This window comes from Harpegnathos saltator, unplaced genomic scaffold (genome assembly GCF_003227715.2).
Source record: "Harpegnathos saltator strain DR-91 unplaced genomic scaffold, Hsal_v8.6 scaffold156, whole genome shotgun sequence".
Classification (NCBI taxonomy): domain Eukaryota; kingdom Metazoa; phylum Arthropoda; class Insecta; order Hymenoptera; family Formicidae; genus Harpegnathos; species Harpegnathos saltator.
This window is the reverse complement of record NW_020229935.1, coordinates 420,075-433,615: the sequence shown is the minus strand read 5'-3', so window position 1 is coordinate 433,615 and position 13,541 is coordinate 420,075. Positions and strand designations below refer to the sequence as shown.

The window sequence follows — 13,541 nt, the reverse complement described above, 5'->3', positions numbered from 1 at the left end:
CGCGCGCGCATGCGCGCGCGGCCACGCTGGTGACAAATTCCGTCACTACGACGATTCGAATTTCAACTCGACAGGAGACACCGACGAGCTCGTCACGTCGTCGAACCACAATCATGCGGGTTCCGGGACGACGGGAACTTTCGGCAGCCCGTCGGCGACGGCATGGCAACTCGCGCTCAGCGTCGCGACAACGATCATCGTCGCAAGGTCCGTCGTCTCCACGTAAAGGACAGCGTCCGGAGCTCATCTCGACCGGCGGGACTGCGACTTGTCGATTGCGACCTCTCGATCTCGAAGCGATCGAGCGGCAACGTTCGAATCGACGTGTGCGCGTGCGCGCATGCGCACGCAGGTTGACGCGACGAAGGCGCCGATGGAGGACTGATTCCGCGGGGATACTCCGTTCGATCGTGGACGCGTCGCTGCGACGAGAAAAAGATGCCAACGACGCGCGACGGTGCACAGCTTTCGAGGAGTTGGCGCGCGTCTGGTAATTAAGTTTAGATAGTTAGAGAATTGCGCGACGAACAGTGCTTCCCCGCTAGGTGCTGCCCTCTCCCTTCGATTGCGTGCTGCAGAGGCGCGTCATTTGAAAATGACCCGCGCACGAGCGGTTGCAGCTGCATCCTCGACCTCTGTTCTCTTCGGCTGTTTGTGAGAAACATGCTGCGGCGGCGGTGAGCGAGGAGGAAGAGCGCAGCTGGAGGCAACAGACCGTCGAGTTTGCAGAATTTGGTTGACGAAAGCGAGTGTATTGCGTCGTATTTTCGAGTTTTAAGTTTCACGCAGCAACGTAACACAGGACCCCTCTACACTGCCTATTTATTCGCGTGTCCACCAAGTTGCGAAGACTTTGACGTTTTAAAGGCACTCCACTGACTTCTCGAGACTCAAGTGTGCGATTGTTATCGTGAGGTGTACTGAGGATACGCCTCAGGATTTGTTGGGACGAGACGTCGCGAGAGACACGACGGTTGAATAATTGAAATGTAGTCGGATCGGATTCTTGACTGACAATATCGTCAAAAAATATTTGTTGATCAATGATGACGTCACATGAGTATTATAGATCCCGCTGCCTGCGTAAAGCAACAACCAAAATGTCCTGTGCATAACGCGCGAAACGATCCTCTACACATGTCCTGTATATTACACACCTGTGTCCTCGACGTTCAGTCGTTTGCGCGCGATTCATTCTCGCGCGTGTACACGAATGTCTATAGTACTCATGTCACTAAAATTATGTTACGATTATACTAGAGTAATTGTTATCTTATGTGCAAGTGCCTTAGAGAGTATTTTTGTAATTTATACGCTAAGGAAAATTGTACATTCACACACCTCTGTCCGAGCGCAACTTTCTCCGTGTATGCCACTTCAAGTCGTCCAACGTCTTCTGGTTTTCCCCTTGCCACGTGACGTTGCGCGTTTTTGAAGAGAATTCTCTCTCCTGTTTTTTTATATATATAAACGCTTCCATCGCGGTTTCCCAGTAATAGCTTGTCTGTCAGATAATTTTATACGCAACTGTTGTAGCTAGTAATTATTGAGATAATTGTACGCAAGTTGTCAGATTGACTTCTGACAACCAATGGTGCTGTGTGCGAGAATTTATATACCGTTCTTATGTATAAAGCGTTAGATCCTAGATCTTAGATGGAAGTGCACTTCGACAGCGCAATCGCGTTTCTCAGAGTACGCAAAGAACGCGTCCTCTGGTCCACTCTTCTCTCTGGTGGAAGAGAACACTTCCAACGGGGGATTACGCGCGCGCGCGCGCGCGTTGTGGATCGTCGTCTTCACTGTATCCAGTATTAACAGATGTTTAAAACAGATTGTTAATACTCTCTCACTCGGTATTTTCTTACATTTGAAAATGAGTCTTAGCGGGGTGATACCGTAAGTTTTTGACCAGTACTTAATCGTTAAGGATTATGTGGCCTCAAGCGCCATCAGAGTGCAGCAAGAAAGGCCTCGTACGACCTTTGAATATCTTGTTAAGCAGAGGAACAATTTATTATCCGCACTATTTTCCTTTGAATTGATTACAATATAGCACCACATTAGCGACAAGAGGTTCCGGTGCAACAATCGTGCAATACACATACTTGTCAAATCGGAAAATTGTGCAAAGCCTTTCTCGGTGTCACTACTGATGTCAGGGTGTTAATGATTCATATTGAAACTTGCCACGCTACTGCGCCGTGCCCTGAATAAAATCTCTATTGTATTATATTTTTCATTGTCATACAAATAGTATTAATAAATATATGTACGTTTATTTTAATTACACGATATCTTCAGTTAGATATCATATTAGCGAGACTTGCGAAATTTTAACTACACGACGATGCTAACTTGATATCATTCGGAGACATATCGAAATTACTGCAAATATATATATTTAGATATATTTATATTTACAGTGTATATAAATATATACATATATATGTGTATATATTTACCGTCCTTTACCGATTTTTATGAGATGGCTCTTTAATGCCGGTTTATATTTTAAGAGTTTACCGTAACTTTTGAGGAGCCGTCTCCAGAAGTATGTAACGTCCGACATTCGCAAATTGTTCCATATAAAGTCCCTCCCGCGATCCGCAATCTTTTTGGCTAAATCATCATTGTTTATTACAAATGTGATTAAATCCCTGAAAACGTGATAAAATAAATTAGAGAAGAATGTAATAAAGATAAGAAATACCATACAATACAACAGTTTGTTATTGCATAATTATCTCACTCTAATTCTTTTTGATCTGCGTATTTGGAAAGTGGCACATAGTGTATCCACGGTTTCATGGCATCATAGTAGAATTCAGTCCAGTCGTCGCCGACGTGAAAGACCAACGATCGGCACAAGAACAGGTGCTTGTGCCGAAACGAGGCAGCCACACCTCGGAAATTAAACAAGTATTTGTACCCGCAATGCGACTCCAAGGATACCACCGATGCTGGCTCTTGGTGCAGAGTATCCTGAAATAAAATTCAACTTTATAAGGATACAACAGTCTGTTGACATGATTTAAATAATTAACAAATCGAGGGGACACCATGTCATGCGGTAAAACTAATCGGTAGGTAATTCAGTAGAAATATGATAGTACCTCGTTAGACTTCCATGCTTGATTTTTCGTATATTGAGCATCCACCAGGTGGGATTTATTTCGACTCAACAAGATCAAATTGTCACGTTCCGAACTTGTTCGAGACCCACGAAAGAAGCCTTTACTCTCCTTCTTCTCCCATGGAGTTTCCAAGCTTGCCTTATTTAAGGATTTTCGATGCTGATCCCATCTGCCAAGACCACGGGGATACAATGAGATAGCTGGACCACCTTCCCAAAATGCCCATGCTGGATACATAATATCATAATACTGTGGTGTCTATAAATATATTTTGCAAGCTGCTCAACTTTCAACAAACTTGTATCAAATATGATTTAAAGTTGTACATAAAAATGTTTCCTCGCAACAAGAACTTTGACAACGGATCCATTATTTACCTTACTGAAAGAGAATATAGGCAGGAGGTTTCCAAAATATTCACTGGACTGAGGGTAATCTCTGGTGTTTATGACTAAATCCATATCTGATAAATTACCGATTACTTTTAATAGAAAATGTTCAATCCCAGCGCATCTCGCTGGAAACATACAGTCTTTTTCTCTGTACAATGTACCTTTGATTATTTGGTAAAATGTACCCCTGCGATCGCACACATATAAAAACATTTAGCTTAAATAACAGAAGTATATGGAAGTATAAATCTATGTATGCTACAAGTACCTAGTTTTAGCAGCATTTATCATTTCCTCACTTATGCCTTTCTTTTTAAACGGCCTCAAATCCCGCAAAATAACATCCTTGAAACACTCGTGTTTTGTATTATTGCATTCTTTGTAGTTTTGCTCTGCATCTCGAATCATTGTCAGATACTTTTCATACTTTTCATTTGTTGCTAATGACAGACAGAACATGTATAATACAATACAGATTTCGCGCTATTGTACTGCATCACATAAGCATTGTAAAACCGTCAAAGATTGTCTTGCAGTTTGTATATGTTGATATGTTGATAGGCTGCAACAAAAGCACGGTACCTTTCGTGTACATCGACGATTTTCCGACGTTAATTCCGCTCTCTTCGCAGGATTCTGCATCGCGTGCAGAACAGTATTCCTGTTGGCTCAATCCACCGGCGAGGACAGTCAGCAGGATGATTGAAACCGACACTGACATATTTGATGAAAAAGAGCTACATCACGACAATCATAAAAATTATGAATAACAAACGTGACAATCAGCCGCTCTTTCGCGCAAAGTGGTTGCTCGGCCAGCTGGCGACATCTAGAAAAAGACGCGGAGAACGACGATCCCATCAGTCGTTAATAACGCTGAGATATCTCAGTATTGCCAACAGATGTCAGCAGTTCATCCCTCCGGTGGGCGACATATAACTGTTTCCTGTTCTTTTCAGCTGCACACTTCCTGCGGTTGCTCGCACAATTTCCTCCTCCTCCTTCTCCTCCTCCTCCTCCTCCTCCTCTCCACCGAATCTATACCTCTTCAAGGTATATAACGCTTTGTATTTCAGTCAATATCAAATATAGGTCAATATCAAATATCACATAAAAATTGAATGTAACAGACGCGATGGAAGAGAGAGAACAAATCCTCGCGCTCGCGCTTTTTCAAGATGCGATCGATATAAATGTAATTCCCAAATATAGCCAAGGTACTTCAAATATCGAATATTAACGAACATACGTGTGTATATCGCGCGGGCAATTATATCGGCCGGTCGCAATGGAGCCCACCACCTTATTATTACCCGATTTCAGCAACGCGATTTTGCATTAAGGTTAGTAGGTTGTTAATAGCCGGCGAGCGCTGCCATTTTTCGAAATGCTCGGAAGAAGAGCGAACCGTTAGCGATTTAATGTACGCCTACACGGCCGAAGGCGGGAGGACAATCGAACGGAGCTGAGAACGGAAGTCTAATGGGGAAACGATAAGATCCCCTTTTCCGCGCTTTCTTGGCTCTCTTTGCGGTCGCTTCTTGTTTACGACAACGTCGCGCGAGAATAAGTGTTGCGCGCAAATTACTTTGACGACCCGCGCGACTTTTCCGCTCTCGTCTCGCGATTCGACACGAGCGCTACCCGTCGATACTTGCCGTCGATAAATCGATTGAAGCAGCGTTAAAATATTACGTTGCCGTCCCGTCATATCTCATTACTTGCGTTTGTTCCTTTGCAGTTCATCACGCGTCGCTTGAGGATTTCTGCCGCGGCTGTCATCGCGGCAACAGGTGCGAGGACGATCGACATTTCAGGTAAACGTCCCAGTGACGCCGACCCGACTTTGAAAAAAAATATTTATCATTTGTTTCAACCATAATGAATGAAAGTAATAATTATTGTAAAAACACTCCAATATTTTTTACGATTAGTTGGAAAAAGACATACCCACTCCTGTACTAAAATAAAAATTAATTAAACAAGTACGCACCTGTAGCAATTTGGCAAAATAATGGTCAATCGTTAATAAATTCATTAAGAGATAGCATATTGTCTCTCGTTAGCGCATACTAATTTTCGAATCGCGGTCAGACACCGAGACAAACTATACCTGAACAGTGGACTATAATCTACTTCAACTATCCGGTATCACAATGGTGATAACATCAATGCGCTTCATTACTCGCACTTGCAGTATTTCATTAATAATAGATGTATACATTGGTTTAAATAATTTTTCTCTACTTAAGGGAATCGTAAGTAGTTTCCGGATGAACGCAAATATTTATATCAAAACTATTGTTAATATTATATATTATATTTTTTTGTGACGATCCACGCTTAAACGTCCGGTTACTGGGTTACATTTCTGGGAGGATAGTCCCAGAAGTACCTGACCTGACGTATAGATAGCGGTTGTTGTTTGAAAAGAATGACTATGGTAGAAAGTACCAACCTTATAAAGCTTAAGTTTGAAGTTTGACGACGCTACGTTGTTTAGTATCTGTTTGGCAGCCATCAATAGTGAACGCTCTCGGTGAATTTGTAAACATGGAAAGAATCGTTATGTGATACAATACTTTCATTTGAAAAGCCTCAGTCCAACCAATATGAAAGCGGAGCTAGATTCTACTCTGGGGGAATCTGCTCCTTCGTTTACAACAGTAAAATATTGGGCGGCAGAGTTTAAACGAGCTGCCGTACGAGCTGCCAGGACGAACTTCGCAGTGGTCGACCAAATGAGGTGACCACGCCAGAAATGGTGAAGAAAATCCACAAAATGGTATTGGATGACCGTCGACTGAGAGTGCGCGAGTTAGCAGACATGGTTAGGCATTTCAAAAAGTGCTGTACATCGCGTATTGACTGAAAATTTGGACGTGAGAAAGCTGTGCGCAAGATGGGTGCCGCCGATTGGAACAAAAACAGCGTCGTGAGAATGTTTCAATCGAGTGTTTGGCGAAATTTCGCAGCAATAAAGCCGGATTCATAACCATGGATGAAACATGGGTCCATCACTTCACACCTGAGACGAAGGAACAGTCCAAACAATGGACCAAGGTGGCTTGATGGCTATTTTGAGGAGCTCGACGATTCCCACCATAAACAGGGTATCGAAGCTCTTGAACATCATTGGGAAAAGTGTATTGAGCTAATAGGAGACTATGTAGAGAAATAAAGATATCTTTTCTCAAACTTTTTGTGTTTTCTTTGTTAGGTCAGGTGTACTTCTGGGACTACCCTCGAACCTCAACGCGCACGCTTTGCACTCACCGATGAGAGATAAGACCTTTTCATCTGATGCGTCCACATGACTCCCAGCCTTCAAATTTTGACAGCAGATCACGCCGCTCCTTGTCATCAGGCTGAAATATCAGAATACCGCGGATACGGATACGGATAGGTGATACACATTTCCTACGTGTCTCCCCCATTTCCCAATTTCCATGATTTCTCAAAGAAATTAAATTCCAGATGTGTAAAATGCGCCATTCTATGAAAAGAAGAAGCGCAAGGCGGAAAATGCAAAAGCTGCGACTGCGAGAGCCCAATAATCCCGAGGAATCGAGCGCGCTGTAATTATACGAGCCAAGTGCAACTTCAAATAGCTAAATTACTCGTTGCGTTATCGCAAGAGCCATCGCGAGCGCACAAAGGGGAAAATTCGCGATAATCATAATCTCTGTGGCGCGGCCGCCGATGGTCGGATAATGACGACGGTAAAGTCAGCCGCGGCTCGAGGCGGAGGCGGCGGAGAGAAACAATGGGCCGGGAGGATCGTCCTACTTACGCAATTCTTAGATATTCACGCAGTCCGCGTACGCAGTACGCACAATTATCGCTTTGTCCCCCCCCCGCCCCCCGCCCCGGGTCCCGCGGTCGCCGCTTATACCGTTCGCGATCTCTCTCACAGTTTCTCCCGGTTTTGCAATTTTTCCCTTCGTTATCGCGCGGTTGGGAAACTCGCCGGCTCGCTTTTCCGCGAAAAGCGATCAATTACAGCCGCGCGCGCCGTGAGAATACCGTGTATTCTGCCTCCGATCTAGAAACCGCGCTCGCGCCGCGATTGTTTACCTGTCGGAAATGATGGAATACGCGCGCGACCCGACGACGACGACGAGCAATTTCTTTCGCGATTGCGTCACAACGCGCCAACCGTTTCTCTCGCGGACGTTCGTCCGGCGGCGGGAAGAAAGCCGCGCGCGAGGGCACGATTGAATCATAATAACGTAATATATCGGCGGAGGTTAATTATAATTAAATTACCGGTCGCGGCTCTTTTTTGCCTCATTCATTCGTTCGCTGAATGGGGTTTTGTGAAAGCCCCTCCGCCGGACGGATGGGCTTCCTCCCTTCTCGACTCCCCGCCGAGGGAAGTCTGCTACCGCTTCCTACATGCGTCGCCGCCTGTGGTCTGCGACGACGGGGCTTTTCTTCTAATTACGTCGCTCACGTCCGCGTAGGAATCTCTCCGCGCGTGTATGACGCGCCGTTAATTCCGCGGCGCGCGCGCGCGCGCGTGTGACGCAAATTCAATTTTCCGCGCACGTTCGGCCGCGACCGCGATTGAAATTCACGCCGCCTCGCTGTGTCTCGCTCCTTTCGGGACAGCGTGGGAAAAAGGAAGCGCGCTAAATATACCGTGTACCGAAAGAACGAGCGACCGTGAAATCGCCGCCGCCGCCGCCGCCGCCGCGGCCCGCCTTAGCATTTCCGAGAGCGCTAACGCGCGCTTCGATTTTACAGGATCGCATGGACGAGCGACTCGCCGCGCGACTGTCCCGCGTAGGAAGCAGCAAGAAGAACAGAGACGGCGAGATCGTTGCTGACACAGGATACGGATCGCATACAGAGACACCGACACGCGCCGTGCAAGGTGACAGATCGCTCGCTCGCACACCTACGCGATGCCGCGCCGCGCCGGGGTATCGCTTCCGCTTCGGCGCGCGTGTGTGAACAGGTAAGCGGAAAAATTGGCTCGAATCGACGGAATCGCTTCCGGCCGCCGCGGCCGACGGCGAGCCGAGCCAAGCGTTATGTGCTGCGCCGGGTGGACCAAGCGCGAGGCCTGCGTGTGCGTGACGTCGGTGAGGGCGAGCGCGTTCGGCGGCGGCTTTATATTTAGAATTTAAGCATCGAACAAAACCGGGAATAGAGATCAGGCCACATCCGGAAGCCCGTTAGACGCGGCAGGCTGGCCGGCCGCGTGTGGGGACCGGAGTCAGGAAGGTCGAGCGGAGAGCCGCGCTCTGCTGGTGGAGCAAAATCCGGCCGAGGCAAGGAAGACGGGATCCCGTCCTTCGCGAAGAGGCGGAGGGGGGGAGGAAGGGCGCGATGTGGAGCGCGCAAACACAAGTCGACATGAGGTGGAACAACGCACCTTTTCGCGAACAGCAGCCTCCCCGGCTGCTCGCAGACGTCCGTCGCGGTACTTGACCGCGACGGTGACTACCGCTCGCTGTTATCTGCATCTAAAATTGTATAGATGGTCGTCGAGATACAGCTCTGGCAGCGACTTATTTTTGTCTTGTTGGACGACGCGCGCGCAGGTATACGTGTCACTCTCGTCCGCCGACGATTTTAAGCCGAAGAAGGTGTTGTCGGAATTCTTACGGCGAGATCTTTGCGCTATTGTTAGGACGGGCGGGCGCAAACGTGTAAAGTATTGAAATGTTTCTCTTGTGTCGTAGACGTTTGGGAGTGAGATTGCCGGGTTGTCATTGTTCATCCGTAATCAGGACGAGCTGCCGAGGAGAATTTGCACATTTCATCTCGCGTAGCTAATTTAAGCCTTTGCGCATTCGGATGTCCCCTTGCAGGGGACACGAAGACTTTATTAGTGATTATACGAAATAAACTTGTGCGAGCGCTAATGTTTAAAAAATATGCTTTTTCAGTGATATACCGTACGATACAGTGCCAACTTGAGAAGATAAACAAGCAAGCCTTAGACTGTAGCCTAAGAGAAAGAAACTTTCAAAGCTGATCATATTGAAGTATTGAAGTATCGAGCGGCGCAGATCGTTACCAAGTCAGAAAAGTAAAATTGGAGATGTAATATTCTTTTGATAAATTTCATTTTGTCATTTCGTAATTTACAGTTAGAAATTTCTCACCTATTTGTTTAGTTTACAGAACAATGGCAAAGCGAACCTGCAATGCATATCGGTGACTGTTATCGGTGTATGTTACCACACGTTAGAAAAATATAAGATGCGAAATTTGAATCTTTTTGTCACAAATATGTTCTTCAATGTCTAAAGATTCGTACAAACCAACCAGATCATCATTACGATAAATTATTTGCTTACAAAATTACACTGTTTAATATGACGCGATTCCTGTTTGCACATTTTCCTAAAAAGGTGCCGCCGGGCTGTTGATAGGTACGTCTCGTAACCCGCGAGATGGCTCCGAGTGCGAAATGTTAAAGATCATCCGAGCACAACGTTGTCACAACACGCCGCATTTTGTGTTCGAGTAACACCGCCCAGTCAGAACCGCAATGTTGACTCAGCGATGAGAGGGTTGAATTAACGTCGATTCAACGGTTCATCGACTATTTCAACGTCGAATCAACGTTACGATTCTGACTGAACGTGCGTCCATTCCAAAGGATATTAGAAAAAGGGTTGATTTAATCCCTAGAAGCTACCGTCAATTGTCAGCCCAAGCTAACTTTTCTCGTTATTGTTTGCAGCAAAGTATGTGCGGGAATTCACCTGTTTTATTATATAGTATTGTTACTGCTGACGATGTGAATATTCACACAGCACAAAAGCTGCAGCAACGCTGCCGCAATATTGCTGCAACGTTGCAGCAATGTTGCCGCAACTTTCTGTGCTGTATGTAGCTAAACATCTACAAAACTTACATTGTCTGTGCAGTTACGTTTTCTTAATAATATAGAAAATTCGCATAGAGTGAAATTTCATCCATGCTAGTCTTCAAAGGTTAAAGTCCATCAAGCCACGTAAGACTCCACGTTCTCTTTCTTGTCACCTTTCACGCGCTTTTCATGCGTCATTTCGAGCGGGACAATTACACGAGCTCGTCCGGGAGGCGCTTGGCGTCACCGTCGGGCTAAAACGTCGTACCCAGACGAAGGCTCGTCGAAGGAACGATCCGGAACTCTATCCTGGCCGCACCGAGCGAAAGTCAAGCACGCCCTTTCGCTCCCAAGCTCCGTTTTTCCCTCACACCCGCAACGTCGCAACTCGACGTGAGGGAATCAGAAGAGCGTATTTAGCGTTTGATACGCGTCCAGAAGAGGAGGCTGCGATCGACCGCGAGCGAGAGCGAGCGAGAGAGAGAGAGAGAGCGAGAGATCCTCGCACAGCGAGTGAGATTCGCTTCGTTCGGCGGGGCGGGGAGGGAGAGAGGGCAGAGGAGGAGCGCGCCTTTGTTTACCGAAGTGTTTACGCCGCATAATGTAATTGCGATGTAATTACGTTTTTCACGAGAGAGCCCGCACCGCGCACGGCGGCGTAATCTCATCGCTCCGGATAACGATCCACCTCAATCGTGGGAAAGGCCGCGCATTGGTCGCGCTCAATTTCCGTGACGTTCGCACGTCTACGAGGATCCGGCGTTGTAACGAGCGCGAAGTGCACTCAATACCCGCGCGAGCGCGAGTACGTGCGAGAGAGTTTTGTCGTTGCTCGCGACGCGTACATCACATGCGCTCGCTCGCTCGCTCGCTTCTTCCTCCTTCGACCGCATATCGCGCGCGCGCGCGTATACACACACACACACACAGACATATGTATGCTCTACTTTGCAGAAAAGTCCTCTCTCTTCGACTCGAGCTTTTTCCGGGTGACGTTCCTTTGTAGTGACACAATGGCCGAGGCAGCGGCCACGTGCGAAGCGCGCCGGGTGGATTGCAGCGCGCACAATGCTGCGCAACGCGGATCTCCCTTGTTTACCGCGTGCTGCTACCGGTTCAACCCGGGCTGAACATCGAGGGACGAATTCCTGCCGAAGTCTCGCCGCGGCCGCGTGCGGCCTCGCCGCCTGGCCCGAATCCTAGTTCCCTACATCCGGTAGCGCGCGGCGTCACATTTACGGCGCACAATGCTGCATCGAGCGCTCACTTTTCTTCGCAGACAGAGAGACAGAGAGAGAGAGAGAGAAAGAAAGAGAGAGAGAGAGAGAGAGAGATAGTAGAGATGTGCGAACTATTCGAATTCGAATCCCTATGATTCGAATCCGAATAATTCGAATAGGAATCAAATACATTATCGTTTGCGTGCATCAGCTACAAAACGGGCCATCTGTATCTGTATGTTTGAACCTTTAACTTGTAATTAACTTAACTTATAATTAATAACTTAATTATAAATTACTTTAAATATTTAAATATATATTTTACTTTAAGATGATATTAATATTCCCTGTCATATTAAAATTTCCCATCATTATTTGCATGTTTAATGGTCAAGTTAAATTTTTTAATGATTCGATTCGATTTTATTCGATTCGATTCGAATCCGAGTGAAATTTTATAAATTCGATTCGATTCGAATCCGAGTGAAATTTTATAAATTCGATTCGATTCGATTCAACATAGAAATTCTTGATTCGCACATCTCTAGTAGATAGATAGATAGGTAGATAGATAGTAGAGATGTGCGAACTATTCGAATTCGAATCGAATCTAATGCAATTCGATTCGATCCGAATCCGAATCCCTATACTGTAAGAAATGATGTATTAAATTCAACATATTTCATGTGTCTCAAATCATCCACTCTCATTTATATGTTAATTTAATATACAGCAAATATGTTAAAAAGTAACACGCATAATATGTAAAAAATTAAGACAAAAATTTAACATTCGAATATCGTCAAGAAGATCACAGTTTGTGTAAAATTGACATATAATGAATGTTATTTCAACATTTGGGAAAAGTAATGATCTATGATCTGGTGAAATGAAAATGTTAGATTGACATAATCTATGTGTTAAAAATCCAATCTTTATATAATATAACACATGATAACTGTTATAATGAAGAAATTAACACATTTTAGGTGTTGACTTTAACATATAAAATATGTCACAACAAGAATTCATGCATTTACATATAAATTGTGTTATTTTAACATTTGAAAATAGTTAATCTTAATTTAACACAAGAAAGTCTAAGTAACACAACAACGATATTAAATTAACGCACGACTGTGTAAAAAATTTAACACAAAACTTTCTACACACAAAAAATTTTAACAAAAGTACGAAACGTTTTTAATTGTGTATGATTCGAATCCGAATAATTCGAATAGGAATCAAATATATTATCATTTGCATGCATCAGCTAGAAAACGGGCCATCTGGGCCAGTATATTTGAACCCTTAACTTGTAATTAACTTAACTTATAATTAGTAACTTAATTTTAAATTACTTTAAATATTTAAATATATATTTTACTTTAAGATGATATTACAATATCAATATTCCCTTTCATATTAAAATTTTCCATCATTATTTGCATGTTTAATAGTCATGTTAAATTTTTTAATGATTCGATTCGATTCGAATTTGAGTGAAATTTCATAGATTCGATTCGATTCGATTCGACATAAAAATTCTTGATTCGCACATCTCTAATAGATAGATAGATAGATAGATAGATAGATAGATAGATAATTTATTAATAGCTTAAATTGACATGGTTATTCCAATTCTTCGGTAAGTTAACTGATAGTTAAATCATATGTCTGTCTTTGTTTTTCATTCAACTTAGACAAAGACAGACATATGATTTAACCATCAGCAAGAAGTTGGAACAACCCCCTGAGCCCCCCTGAGAATTCTAGTAAGCGTAGACTGCAGTGCGGAACTTGTGTGATAATGTAAGAAAATTTAAAAATATAATAATACAAAATAATACGAAAGAGCCATAGTGAGAAACCTGTCCTTTCAAGATAAAAATATAGATATGTAAAATAGAGAATCGCAAAAGACGCGAAAGAAAGAGCGCAAAATTTTAAGAGTAACGCA

At 44.5% G+C, this 13,541-nt stretch overlaps 2 protein-coding genes across 3 annotated transcripts in view; one reads left to right on the top strand and one right to left on the bottom strand.

Annotated features, from left to right (window-relative positions):
* Nucleotides 1-2,413, top strand: part of LOC105190364 (Matrix metalloproteinase 1) — a 46,792-nt gene extending 44,379 nt beyond the window's left edge. For both annotated transcript variants that reach the window (XM_025296678.1, XM_011153081.3), the window contains exon 10: nucleotides 75-2,413. In XM_025296678.1, coding sequence (XP_025152463.1) covers nucleotides 75-226 — 152 coding nt within the window. In that variant the 3' untranslated portion in view covers nucleotides 227-2,413. The remainder of the gene's footprint in view (nucleotides 1-74) is intronic.
* On the bottom strand, nucleotides 2,403-4,356 carry LOC105190365 (O-glucosyltransferase rumi homolog). The gene is made up of 6 exons (XM_011153086.2): nucleotides 4,112-4,356; nucleotides 3,798-3,969; nucleotides 3,515-3,716; nucleotides 3,117-3,395; nucleotides 2,753-2,985; nucleotides 2,403-2,660 (listed from the first exon to the last, which is right to left on the bottom strand). Exons 1-6 carry the CDS (start codon nucleotides 4,248-4,250, stop codon nucleotides 2,462-2,464), a joined length of 1,224 nt encoding a protein of 407 aa, XP_011151388.1. The 5' UTR covers nucleotides 4,251-4,356; the 3' UTR covers nucleotides 2,403-2,461.
* Nucleotides 4,357-13,541: the final 9,185 nt, after the last annotated feature.